At 39.7% G+C, this 14360-nt stretch overlaps 1 protein-coding gene across 22 annotated transcripts in view; it reads right to left on the bottom strand.

Moving 5' to 3' along the window:
* Positions 1–14360, bottom strand: part of FIP1L1 (factor interacting with PAPOLA and CPSF1) — a 39830-nt gene that overhangs the window by 11257 nt on the left and 14213 nt on the right. For 8 of the 22 annotated variants that reach the window (XM_077301947.1, XM_077301948.1, XM_077301950.1 and 5 more), the window contains 4 exons: positions 9087–9180; positions 7312–7468; positions 3570–3596; positions 3158–3212 (listed from right to left, as the gene is read on the bottom strand). In XM_077301947.1, the coding sequence (XP_077158062.1) occupies positions 3158–3212; positions 3570–3596; positions 7312–7468; positions 9087–9180 (333 nt within the window). Of the gene's footprint in view, positions 1–3157; positions 3213–3569; positions 3597–4942; positions 4958–7311; positions 7469–9086; positions 9181–14360 lie in introns of all 22 variants that reach the window. The other 14 variants (XM_077301945.1, XM_077301946.1, XM_077301949.1 and 11 more) reach the window with 2 other exon arrangements.

Here is a 14360-nt window from a genome sequence, read left to right as displayed (position 1 = left end):
ACTCCACTGTAAGTAAATTGAATTTCAGTGGGCTAAAGCTAGAGAAACTCTGCATAGGATGGCACTGTTAAGCACCTGGCAACAGGAAAAAAAAAACATGAGCAATGGTTTACTGCCTTTCCAAAAAACAATTACATTAATATGTCCCCGGGCTCAAGTTAGTGGAAAACTGTACAAAAAACAATTTACAAGATATGAAGATTGGTCCCTAATTTTAAATTTCTTCTGTGTCACGCAATAAGTACTGATCCCAGAGAGGTACAATTATATGCTCTGAGCATTGTGTGGATAGCATTTTCATGTAATAATGAAATAAATAAATAGGTACTGGAAGCAACCAATGTAGGAATTACTACCAGTAGTTAAACTAATAGCAATTCAAAATTCTAAGAATATTTTAGATGACAAAAATTGGCAATGATGGGCTGCCTTTAAAAAAATCCATCTGCTGTTAGAAAAGAATAAATTGGCATATATGCTCTCTCTTAATTTGTTTTTATCTTGTGAACTGGATGTATAGTATGCTCTATAAGTTGGTTGTAATTATTTACCATGACATTTCAATAAAAACTAGAAGAAATGCATGAGTGAAAGTTTTCTTAGATCAGTCAAATTTATATAATCCACTCCCCCACAAAAAACATGGATCTACATACAAAGGACACGTGGACCTCAGATGTAACTGTCACTTCCCTATAGATTCTACTAAAATCAGGTTCACATTTTCAAAGTCTCCTAGCTGAAAGGATAAGACAACTGCTAAAATGGGCTAAATACTAAAATAGATTAAATTCTGAGTCTGAAAAGTATGTTACATACACACGGCTTGATTTAATCACTACAACCTTTGATAAGTTTTATTACTTTCCACTTAGCTTGAATTAATGATCTTTATCTCATTTACCATATTTATCCGAGTGCTACTTTTATTCTTGTAGCCAATTAACATTTTAAGATCAGCTTAACTTTAGAAACAAGATGTATATTTGGGCTAACAGCAGAGTAAAGCAGTGGTAGGGAAGAGAATCTTGGGAGATCTGGAAGTCAAGAGGTGCAGGAGAACTGCTCTCATGAATCCATACAAACAGCCACATGAGTCAGTGGGCTGCAATGGAAAGGGAGAAAGAGATAAAACCATTCTTATTGCCTCCTCCATTGATGCCACTGCCTTATCAGTCTGCTGAGAAGAGGCAGGTGATAGCCATTTTGTACCCTTCTCCTTCCTCGCTGCAGCCCATTGTTCTGCAGTAGTTCATAGGAACTATCTTGCCATAATATCCAATGAGAAAATGGCAGCTACTAAATTATAGTTTCCCTCCAAGCCACAACTGAAAGTGATCATGTGTATGTCTATAACAATTGCAATTCACACTATGAACTGCTTTGGGCATATTTCCTGGGAAAGGAGCATGGACAGTTTCCAAACCTCCATGAAACGGGAAAATTCCCAGAGGGGCTAAAAGAGGCAGTGGTTCACCCATGCTGAAAAAAAACATCTCTACCCCGCAAGAGCCCAACAACTACTGACCCGTTTTGCACCTAGTTTTCCTGGGAAAAATGGTTGAAAGGGCTGTTGCAGACCAAATATCAGCATTCCTCGAAGAAGCTTCAATCCTGGACTCATCCCAGAAAGGGTTCCAGCCTGGCCATGGGGTAGAAACAGCGCTAGTCACCCTGATGGACAACCTCCGTTGCCAGTTGGACCAAGGTGTGTTGGCACTGCTTGTATTATTAGAACTTTCAGCAACATTCAACAGTTGACCATGAGCTTCTAGCTCACTGCCTTGCTGATGCCAGAGTTCGGGGGACAGCCCTTCAATGGCTGATCTCTTTTCTCCAGGGCTGTGGACAGAGGGTAGCAATAGGAGAGAGATCTTCAAGCCACCACCAACTTACATCTGGAGTCCCGCAAGGAGCAGTCCTCTCTCCAATCCTGTTTAACATCTTCATGCACCCTCTTGCCCAACTGGTATGGGTAAGTGCTGGGTTGTCACTAATATGCAGATGATACCCAGCTCTTCCTCTTGATGGATGACCACCCTAATTCTCCCCCAGAAGCTTTAGCCAGCTGCCTGGAAACAGTGACGAGGTGGCTCAAGCAGAGTCATTTGAAGCTCAGTCCTTCAAAGACAGAGCTCCTATGGCTGGCCAGGAAGGGTCCAAGTGAGGAAGCACATTTGCCTAACCTGGATGGTGGGCAGCTATCAGTGTTCCACTCCGCCAGGAATCTGAACGTGATCCTGGATGCTTCCCCCTCAATAGAGGCCCAGGTCACAAGGGTAGCACAGCCGGCCTTCTGCCACCTTCGCCAAGTAAAATTTCTAGTGCCCTACTTGGCCCTGGAACACTTAGCCACAGTGAAGCACACAATGCTCACCACCTCTAGACTAGACTTCGGCAACTCATTCAATGCAGGCCTACCCTTAACTTTGGTCCAGAAACTACAACTGGTCCAGAATGCAGCGGCCAGGATCCTCACCATGGAGGTCCCACATCCGGCCCGTTCTCCAATAACTGCACTGGTTATCAGTTGAATTCCGGATCAGGATTAAGGTACTGGTAATTACCTTCAAGGCCATATGCGGTCTTGGCCCAGTGTACCTGAGGGGCCACCTTCCCGCAGACACACCTCAAAGAGCTCTGCGCTCCACCACCTCCATCCAGCTAGTAATCCCTGGCCCCGAGGAAGTCTACTTGACCTCAACCAGGGCCCGAGCCTTGTTAATATTACTGTTGCCTTTTTCATTATATTCACTGAGTTTGATGTATTGTTCTTGTTTGATGTTTTATGTGAACCGCCCTGAGCCTTAGGGGAGGGTGGTATATAAATGTAATAAAATGAAATGAAATGAATGAATGAAAAATTTGAAATGGCCTTCTAGTGCTATTATGAGGCAAGTACAGCTGGCCATAACCATGGTATTCCAAATACAGAAATTACTGCAAATGAATTTGACCCTGGATCAGAAAAGAGAAGGAATCAGAAAATGTGAGGAGGAGGGAGAACATACACAACACACACAAGGCTGAAGAAAATGGAGATGCGGAAATTTCAATCAAGTCCTAATCATTAGATGGAATTACATTTTGAAGCACTAACTATATGCAAGAAGTATAATTCTTGTGATGTTCGATTATTTTTTAAAATAATATTTACCTTTCTATTGTTGGTATAAGAGAAGGCGGTGGTCCTCCAGGTGGGGGAGGAAAGCCTGAAAGATTTAATTGGGGAAAAAATCAAGACATTAATTTCAGAAAATGTGCTGCATGTTGTGTCAAGAGTAGTTTAAAGTAGATCTATACAGAAATGGATGACAGGAATGACACACACAAAATGAGAAAATTCTTATTGCACATCCCAGCAGCCTCACACTTAATAGACTTATTCTATGGCATTTTTGAATTATTTCTATTATTGATTGATACGGATAGTTAAAGCAATATGACTCACAAGGACAAATGTGTGCATTTTAAAAAAATGAAAGTTGCAGAAACACCCCATGGACTAAAATGGAAACCATACTATGTTTCATACTACTTTGAGACACTTTTAGAACAAACAAATGTACCTGGAGGTGGCACAGTTATTGGTATACCTAAAAACAAAGAAGATTAACCCAGTCATTTCAGCAATGTATTTATATTAATTGACTAGTATTCAGAACTGGCATTATGGCACACGGGCCTTCAGTGCATTAACAAGAAGAGCTGGTGGTAAGCTACTTTCATCAATCCAGCTTTGGACTAAAGATGAAAGTAGAGAGAACTGGACAGTTAGCAGGATTTCTGCTAACTGTAATGCAGATTTTACACACCTAAGCTCTATAAAACAGAAAAGCAATGCTGCACTCAAGTAAATCAATGCGTGGGCCCAACAGGGATCCCTAGGACAGATACCATTTAAGAAACTAACGATTTCCACACTGAGAAGCTTGTTTTCTCCCTTCCCTTGATTAAGGGATCACTCCTTTTGAATGAAAAATCCATGTGGGATATGGAATATGTGCAGTTCATTTCCGAACAACCACCTAAAGCATTGTAAAGGGGCTTTTATTGTATTCCAGAGATGTAGCAGCCAGAGTGTAATATAATATAATAGTAATAATAAATTACAAGCTACTAATCAGGAGAAGGTGCTCACAGTGAAAGATCTTTTGAACACTCTTCAATCAGCATTCTTCCAAAATCTCCCAAAACTTGGTGCTTGAAGTTACAAGAGCCACACAGATAACAAGCCATGACATATGGCAGTGAGGAGAGAGGGGAGAAAAGCAAGCAACTTTGCCCCAAGGACCTTCTTACACCAATGGAAACTTCTGAATTGGCAGAAACTCTACTGGCAGAAAAATGAGGAGGGTGAGGATGCCTGATTTCCTGTTCTTCAAAGCACTTCTGTTCTGTTGTACTGTTCACCTGGTTCACATAACTCCATCAGCTTTTTGGAGTTACTGAGGGAGGGGAGGGGAAGATCAACATCTGTGAGCACCCAGCAGAAGGAGTTGGTGAAGTAAATCATTGCCTGCCTTCCCCTTGGAAACTTCTCTGAGGATCTGGAGAGCCTCATGCCCAAAGCATGTGATGAGGTGCTGCAGTGACAAGGTTGAATCAAATAAAGTCACCTCTTCCTCCTTCTTCCACTTGTGGCTTCCATCAGTGGAGGAGGGAGAGTGCGGAAATTGCCATTGCTCCCTGTGGCCACAAACTGGCTCTTCCAATTCTGAGTGTAGCTCTAAGGACAACCGGTAGGCTGTCTGGAGAAGGGGAAGACAGGGAGAGATTCACTCTGTCAACTCCTTCTGGAAAGTCTGCTGGATGCAAACCACCGCCACTACACACAAAAAAGTAACCTCATATCAAGTCACATATGAAACTATTGTTTTTAAAAACAATTTTATCTGACATGTAAATCAATATGCATGCACAATCCAATGTTTCAACCCACCTGTGCCTTTATATCCTCAACGTTAACAGAAAAAGACAGCAATTTCAAAAGGCAAAATTACAAGTTAATGTTAACTGGGCCATACTGTGTAGGTTAACAGTAATAGAACAGAAATCTTCAATATTTTTTTTAGTACAGATATGTGAAGTGGTATCACGATTAACCAGAGTACATGGAGCACCCTGATCCTCAAACCACTAGGACCCTAGTTATGACAATGGGGATGGTGTCATGAGGTCATATTCACCATCGCAGCCAAAACGATTTTTCATAAGATGGTATACGTATCAGAACACATGCATTTTGTAACCTGGGAATGGCCACACCAGTGTCTTTAGCTGGTTTCCTGTAAGAGCATAGCAAAGCAAGCATGGCCATAAAAAGGTTTAATTAATAATTCCTGGAAAGGTTAGTTCCACGTCTCTTTTTAAAAGTCAGTTCCAGTGACCTCTGTAGCATTATGCAGCTTTCTAGGATTATATTTTCAAACAATAACACTTTTTTTGTCTCAAAAGTCATTTGTATCAGAAGTGCCTAAGTGAATGCAGCACAAGAGGCTAGAACTTCAAAGCAAGATCCTTTTTCAAAGGATCTTCTGCAGGATGTTTTATATTTGAATACTTAAAAACTTTCTGGCCAGTAGTCCAAGTTAGTATTCGGTAACAAGAAACCTTCTCTCCTTTAAAACCAAGGAGGAACGGGCAGATTCTATTTTGGCCAGAGAGCTTTGAAGATAAAAAGCTGGCAGCCACACAATTAAAACAAGCCTGAAGGAGCCAAGCCCGTTGCTCTTAACGATTCTTTTCAAATGCACTGAAAAGAGATAGCAATGGTAACCTCCTAAGCATGTGCAATAAATCTTTGCAAATGTTACCCATCCTCTCCTGCAGTCAAGCACATCAGTGAAAGCCAGACAAACATATGCAGATATTTAAATGTGAACATCAACAGACAAACGCATCTATGGAAATGTTACTTTATGCCTTGAGGCGCTGATGAGCCAGAACTGGATTGTCCATCCCTTCAAAGCTATTCCATACAGGGGAGGGGGAGGGGCGGAGGGCTTCAGATCAGCCCTCCCGTGATTAATAGGGAGCGGCTAACTTGTTCCTCCCAATATCAGTTTGCCAATATAAATTGTTTCCCTTAGTACTACTTCCCAAATAAGAGTATGACGTTACTTTTTATAAATACAAAACAAGAAAAATGGTTCTATACAGTCAAGAAACCTCTAATACTCAATAAACAAAACCTAGCTTTTTTGACATATCTACTAGACTGAGGCTGTCTTGTTTCTCTTTTATAAGTCAATTTAGTTAATGCAGCCACCATCCATAATTGTTTGTAGCAATCTAAGCACTCGAAAGCTCATACCCTGAACTAATCTTTGTTGGTCTTAAAGGTGCTACTGGACTCTGATGTTATTGTGCTATTTCAGACCAACATGGCTACCCATTTGAATCCAAGGTCAGTTCAGTCATGCCTTTGCCATACAACCCCTAGCAGCAGTTATTAAAGCAGGAACCAATTTTATATTGTCTGCTCCCGTTTCACCTTTGAAAAGAATCCTAGTGTCCATAGGAAAATAGTATCCTGCAATAACTTTTTTGATATTTTTGTTATTCAAAACAAAATAATCTTTCTTTGTAAAACTTATGGCTAGCATCTCCATTCTAAAACATTTCATGCTAATATTTCCATTTTCTGACTGATAAAAATTTACAGTTCAGTACCTTAAATTATACTATATTCATAACTGTGACCTACTGGTAACTATGACAAACACAATGTAACTAGATAATTATGCTTCTTACAAACAAACTGCATTTCAAGTTTGTAGGCAGGTTAGTGTAATGCAGTCTATATGTCAATTTCTTCTCAAAATTCCCATTTTGTTTAGGGGAAAGAGAAATCCCCCCCACCCGTTCCAAATTCTGTGAAAATTCACTTCTCTACAATTGTGTCTTAGCTTAAAACTCATGATGAATGCAAGACCAGCATCATCATCCTTTTTCTTCTACCCCAGCTGGATTCTGCCTGCAACCAAAAAATGGCCAGTACCTACATCAATGCAATGGCCAAATCCAATTTCAGCAAAGCAAAAGGAATGGGGCTATGAAAATTAGTGAAGGCCACTGGCCAGAAATGATGTAAAATAAATGCACCCAAAAAGGCTTTTTTTAATGAGCAGCAGACATAAAACAGAATATTCTAAGGCAATGGGAAAATCTGTGTCAACTAAGCAACTAACCCTGATTATAATTGTTAGCAATAACAAATTAAAAAGTAACAGTCACACCACAACTTCAATCTCATGCAAAGGAAAAAATATTGAAATATGAACACTGCAAGTCTCCTTCCTTTTTTACCTGGTGGGGGAATCAAAGGGGGAGCTGTACTGACAGACGGAGGCGGTGGAAGGAAAGGAGGTGGTGGAAGATGGGTGGGAGGAGCTCCTGGAGGAAAAAATGGAGGAGGCTTGGAAAAATTGTTATCCACATCAGCACTGGAGCGGTCAGAAAGAACCTACAGAATAAAAAAACAAATGTTACAGGTGTCCTTGAAAAAAGGAAAGAAAATACACTTACTACCCCTCATTGATTACTCTTGAAGAGGCCTTTTGCACTCCAGAAACAAGGAAGCTCACTTGACCTCAATCAGTGCCAGAGCTATTTCCATCCTGGCCCCCACCTGGTGGAACGAGCTCCCAGAGGAGCTCAGAGTCCTAGCAGAGCTTTAAACAGTTCTGCAGGGCCTGCAAACGGGGGCTCTTCCACCAGGCGTTTGGTTGAGGTCAACCTGAATTCAATTACCTTCCATTGGCCCCTGAGCCCCCTTCCATGAAAATCACCACTGTTTGTCCAACCCACGGGGCTGTCAGTATGTTACAGTTAAATGAATGTTCAAACCATGTTTTGTTCCACTGTCATGAGTGGATTGCTATTGTTCAATTTATTGTGTTATTTGTACTATTTTTCTCCAGTTCCATGTAAACCACCCTAAGCCTCCAGAGGAGGGTGGTATATATAATTAATAAATAAAATACACTCTTCTTTCTTACAGAAAGAGAAAGTTTTTCCATGAAAAATAAAAAGAACAAAATTCTTAAACTAATTTTAAAAATGTCAGAAAAACAATTAAATTAACATTGGCAACAAATATTTCGAGAATTTCTCACCTGAAAACAGAACAGGTGTCAATGCCCACAGGCAATGTATGCCTATCGGTGTATGAAAGTATTGATGCATACGAGAGTGAAATAATTTTTTAATTATTGTTCTGTAAAGAGCAGCTTAGTGTACCAGATTGTTTCGTAATAGAAGGCCCAGGAACTTGTTTTTGACTATATCTGATATGTTCTATTCTCAAGGCCAGAGACAATTGTTTATATCATGCCATTGTTTATGTTACCAGAGGATTGAGAAAGAATGGGAAATTGCCTTTTGTAACCTTTTTCCGGTGACTTAGCATAATGGCAATGGGTGGTCCTGTGGGATGTGTAAGGGGGTGGAGACCCCAGGTTATTGGTTCAACCCAAGAAGCATCATCTTTCCCTGCCTTCAATGGAATATTATAAAATCTCATGTAATCCTTTGTTTGACACACAGGCTTTTCTGGGACAACCCCCCCCCCCCCCCTGTGTCATTTTGTTCTTCTGCAGTTGAATAACGTTTAGAAAAGGTTTTCCAGTCTAGTGGTCACTCTGTTTGGGTGCTGCTCACTAGGCAAACGATTCCAAAACACCCAGACCAGGCCTTGGGCTATCAGTTATATGGGTTGCAGGCCTGCTGGGAAGTAGCAGCAAAGTTTCTGAATACTTTGCCTGAAAAGTTTATTCGGTTCCATCTCTTCTGAGAGGTGGTTTTGAATCAGACTTTTAATGCAGCTCATTGTGGTTTACAGAGAAGAAAGCAGGAATAAAAGCCACAAAAATAGTTTAGCTCAAATGTTTCTCAGCCATTCTTGTGCACAGCTTTTAAAGGGACTGCCCACAAAGTTTTGTTGCAGGAACTGGGGGTAGTATTGATATTGGATTCTAACTCTTTTTCTTATACCATACACTGAAAATACTATACAGGTGTTAAGCTGAAGCTGAGCTCCCTTATTAGTACAGACATATCAGTCTAAATTGGAAACATGAAACCTGTATGTTGCTGTTTTCGTTGGCCCGCCTCCTTCCTTCTACTCGGCTGATAGTGATAGTCTGTCCAATCACATCTATTGTACCAGAGAGCCTTCTGAAAAAGGAAACATGGAAATAACCATCTGTTACACTGGCCCTTTTGCACTTGAAACAGCAAAGCCCATCAAAAGAAAAAGTTACCTAAATTCACCACAAACAATGTGTGAACAATAAATAAAGGTAAAGGTAAAGGTATCCCCTGTGCAAGCACCGAGTCATGTCTGACCCTTGGGGTGACGCCCTCTAGTGTTTTCATGGTAGACTCAATACAGGGTGGTTTGCCAGTGCCTTCCCCAGTCATTACCGTTTACCCCCCAGCAAGCTGGGTACTCATTTTACCACCCTCGGAAGGATGGAAGGCTGAGTCAACCTTGAGCCAGCTGCTGGGATTGAACTCCCAGCCTCATAGGCAGACAGCTTCAGCTTGCATTTCTGCTGCCTTACCACTCTGTGCCACAAGAGGCTCTTTGTGAACAACAAATACATGTTCCTAAAAGATAGAATGGGCAAACTTGGGGTTTTCTTGCCCCTTCACTTATAAAGGAAAATACATTATACATCATTATGTAATGGATTATTATGTAGTGGATGAGGCAAGAATAAAAAACTCTCAACATCTGTTTTAGGCATAAAACAAGAGTGTCCCAAGATGTTAGCAATACACTTAAAAAGCATTTTAAATCATCTATTCAACATTGGCATATCCATTTTCACTAAAAAGAAACTCTGACATTCTAAATAGAGGCCTTAGCTGAAACTACAAGATTAAATAGTCCAAAATTAAGATATTGATGAAATATTGAATCAAGTCTATAGTGTGCAGTGTTCATGTTATAATCACCCCAGCCAAGCAACCATAGTAAGAAACTTGAAAGAGGAGATGTAAATGGGTGAAGGAAGGCCCAGACCCATCCTTACAAAGGTTGCCTAAAAGTCCTATTCCCACTGCTTCTGGTGCCTCTCTTACACCTAGGCAGAGAACAAATTTTCTTCAGCAAACTATATTCAGGCATGGAGCCACCAGCTTCTGATTCCTATTCTTACATGTTGCTGCATATTTATAGCAGACCAGTATTTCATAATAACAAGTCAAAGAGTTGGCAACATCAGTTCTTGAGCTGGGAGCTGTGCCTCAATAAATCCTTTGGATGCATCAACAGGAAACTTTACAGATCTGTTTTAACATACACCCTGGGGAGATGTATATAAGGGAAGCAAGACCCTGAACTTCACTAGGTTACAGTTCACATCCCACAGAAGTAAGCAGAACTCCTACATATTTAAATAGGATTGGATAGCATCCAAAAAAGATAAGTCAAATGAAACTGAAATATTTTCTCCAAATCTGACAAAATACTAGTGCTCTCTTGCAAGTCTTATCCTCACCTCCCATAATTTTAGTGCATCAGGGAAGTAGCCAGTGGGAAGGAGGTTAATAGGATACATTTATTATGGTTAAATATGTAGTAAATGATTTCACATATGACCAGCTGACATGTGAGGTATTTGACAAACCACATGCACCTCCCCCAAAGGAAATATTTTGGCATCAATGGCCTATGATTTTAAGATTACTAACCAAAAACAAATCATAACTTGATCTACCATATCTGTGGAATATAAATAAACAAAGGCCATGCTTGCTACAAAGGAGTCAAACTTAATGAGCAACTGATTCAAATAAAGAAAAACTTCTAGCATTTAAGAGCATTTTAAATGAAAATAGGAAAGGCAAGCTAAACACATCAGACAAATCACAATCTTTAACAAATGACAGATTGGAGATGCTTTGAAAAACTAAAGGACTTCACTGATGACAAGGCTATTTTACAGAATACTCAAAAAAATAAAAGATAACCGCAATAAATCTAAAAAACAAGAAGTATTTAGAAGGTAGACTAGAGATCAAGTGGTTCATAAGCCTCTATTTAGAGACCCAGTATTACTGATTTGGTACAAATTCGTTATAATCAAATTTTTAAAAATTGATCAATATTTAACGAAGCAAAAACTACAAAGTTAATCTGAGAATATAAAAATGCTAATTAATGGGCTTAATAAAATGTTGGATGTAATACAAGCTTAATAAAAAATAAATAAATAAACAAAATAAATAAATTAGGCCTGCAACACCCAAGGTAAACAGACTAAACTATTCCAAAGAACCAGCATGAGTTGTCAAAACCTGGAGACTAATATAATATAATCATAATGAATCTGAACACAATGAAATACAAAATATGTATCGATCTGGAAATGGAAATAAGCCCAGCTTCAAATAATCAGAGGCTGAATCAAAACCAAACCCCCAAACCAACATATATTACTTGGACTTAAAAGACAGTGAAAGTGGAGACCAGCATCACAATTGCGACAAAAAAAAAAGCAACTATAAGAAATATATGACAGAAATACTGAATCTCATAAAGTGAACTTTGACTCATGAAAGCTTATACCTGGAAAATTGTTAGTCTTTAAAGTGCTACTGGACTCATTGTTTGTTACAGAAATGTCCTGGCTACTGAATTAAATTTAAGGATTAAAAATAGTCTAGTAGGTGAGATGAGATTTGTATTGTAGTTTATTACTTTAGATTTACAGATGTCTACAGATTAATAAAATCCATATTTACATAGAAAAATAGTTGGAAGAGACTTCGAAGTTCAGTCCGACCCTCTGCAGAACACAGGAAATCCACAACTACCCATCCCTTTCCCCCAGTGACCCCTGTTCTAAGCCCTAAACACGGCAAACAACCTCCAGGATTCCTCACCAGTCTGGCCTGGAGGATAATTCTTTCCTGACCCTAAAGTGGCAGTCAGCACTACCCAGGCCACGTGAGACAAGCACTGACAAAATATGTCCTAACTTTAGCTTGCCAGTTCAAATGCAAGGGGAAACAGACTAAAAAAGTGACGTTCAGGTATCTGCCAATATCACTTTCTTTTAGGCTACCCACAGTGACTTTTTTGCAAGGGCAGGGTAAAGTGGACTGTATCACAAACTAAAACATTACATATAATATGCTTCAATGCAAATGAAAGCTTTACTTGGTCACCTTAGCAGAGGCCTATCCCAGGACATGAAGGGGAGGAAATCCTGATGATTCTTCTTGGGATTCTTTGATACCTTGGACTTTGGTGTTCTTCTGAAGCATCTTACGCAGCTGAGTGGTACTATATTTTCATGGTTTGTTCCTTGAGTCTGCTCCATAACTTTCTAGGAGATTGGTGATCAAACCCATGGCTTATGGGATACGGGGAACTTCAAGGATTTCTCATCTCCTATCTCAATATCTAAATGTAACTTCTGGAGAAGGGTATCTCAAGATTTGGGCAGATATGAGATCCTCATGCAGATGACACCCTTCTTTTCCCATCAAACTATAGGAAGGCTGCAGAAGTTATGAATCAGTGCCTTAAGAGTTGTGATGGACTAGTCTGGGGTGAATAAACTCAAACTTAATTGAATACAGCAGCAAAACAAAGTTTGAGTCCAATGGTCCTTTTAAGACCAACGAAGTTTAATTTAAGGTATGAGCTTTTGTTAGTTTATACACACTTTGTCAGGTACAGTGTATCTGCACATACACAAAATAAAACTTTGTGGTCTTAAACACTGCCACTGTACTCAAGACCTTGTTCTACTGCTTCAGACCAACACGGCTCCCCACATGAATCAAACTTAAATATGTCATGATAGACCTGTTGGCTGTGCGTCATCTGATCTGCAAGATTACAATCTGTTCTTAAGAACTGAGTAGGCAACTTTTGAAGCCTTCACTGCATCTAAATATCCAGACAACATTGGTAAGGCTGTTTCAGCTGATATGCAAGCTGTAACTTTTCCTAGAAAAGTTACCTAACCTCAGAAATTCATGTACCAATATCCAGAAAGGATTACCGTAATGTGCTGCTCCTTTGGAGCACACCTGGAAATACTGACTGAGTCAAAATGTAGCAGCTAAGTTATTAACTGAAGCTCAATAAATCGAGCCTGCAGCTAATACAACTATGCTGGCAGTCTCTTTGTTCCTATGCCAAATTCAACGTCCTGATTTTGTCCATCAACAATCTGCTAAAAGTCTGCATGAAGGACTGCCTCCTGCCATACATACCTCAACATCCAGCGCCCACTATCCAAGATGCAGAAAATTGGCATTTTGGATGGTGAAGCAATGATGATGATATTCCCTCCCATGGGAAAAATAACTTATTTCTTTGTTGTTTGCTGTTTGCTGGGCCCTGGCTGGATGATCTAGTTTTTAATTCTCTACTAAGATCTGATATTTGATGCTTGGATGATGACTGTCGCTAATGTTTCTTAACTAGTATTTAATTTTATGTATTTTAAATATTGTTAGCAGTTTTGAAAACTTGTTGAAAAACAGTATACAAATAATTTAGTAAATAACACTGCATTTCTTCCATTACCTAAAATTTGGCTAAAAGCAAAAGTAGTATTTTCTTCCTGCAAAACCAGCTCTTCCATAGGTGTGATGCTTCTTTATCACCTTCTTCAACTGATATCTTTTGTGACTAGATAGGAACTTTACTGGTGGTGGTGGTGAGTCACTGTTATAAGTCACTGACAACAAATTGTGTGTGACTCGCCAAGGTCACTGAGCTTCCATGAGAGAGGGAGGGATTTGATTGTGGAAATGCCTAAACCGACATTCCGACCACTATGCCATACTGGCCATCATTGCAAAATGCTACGGATTTACATGATTTAATTACTATGGGGAAAGGGTGGGCTACAAACCCAGAAGAATAGGTATGTGTAATCTCTTTTCTCAGGCTCAACTTTGTTCTACAGTTTGAATCTTTATTCAATTAAATTTTAAAATCACCTGATAATTCAGACTTAAATATACCACATAACTATATTACAATATAAAACTTTATTTCAAAAAACAAACGAAAAAAGCTTCCTAGTAGGTGTCATTCCCACTGACAGTACAGGGTGAAAGCAGCAAAATGCACTCTTGAACTGTACTTCTCCGCCCACAGGATGCAGCCAGGCAGGGCTACCTAGCCAGTAACTGGTTTTAAAAGGCAGGCGGGCTGCTAGAAGAAGGTTGAGAGGAAGGTTCTGCCTGGAATCGATGAGTTGGATTTTTGGAGTTAATTTTACAAACCATTTTATAGCTAGTGAAGTCTGCTATCAAATGTAAAGCTCTGCTGTGCTTGAATGTCCCTGTTCAAAGATTATTCCATCACAGGAGAAAGATGG

The sequence above is a fragment of the Paroedura picta genome, chromosome 10 (genome assembly GCF_049243985.1).
Source record: "Paroedura picta isolate Pp20150507F chromosome 10, Ppicta_v3.0, whole genome shotgun sequence".
NCBI classification, from domain to species: domain Eukaryota; kingdom Metazoa; phylum Chordata; class Lepidosauria; order Squamata; family Gekkonidae; genus Paroedura; species Paroedura picta.
This window is presented reverse-complemented; position numbering and strand designations above follow the sequence as displayed.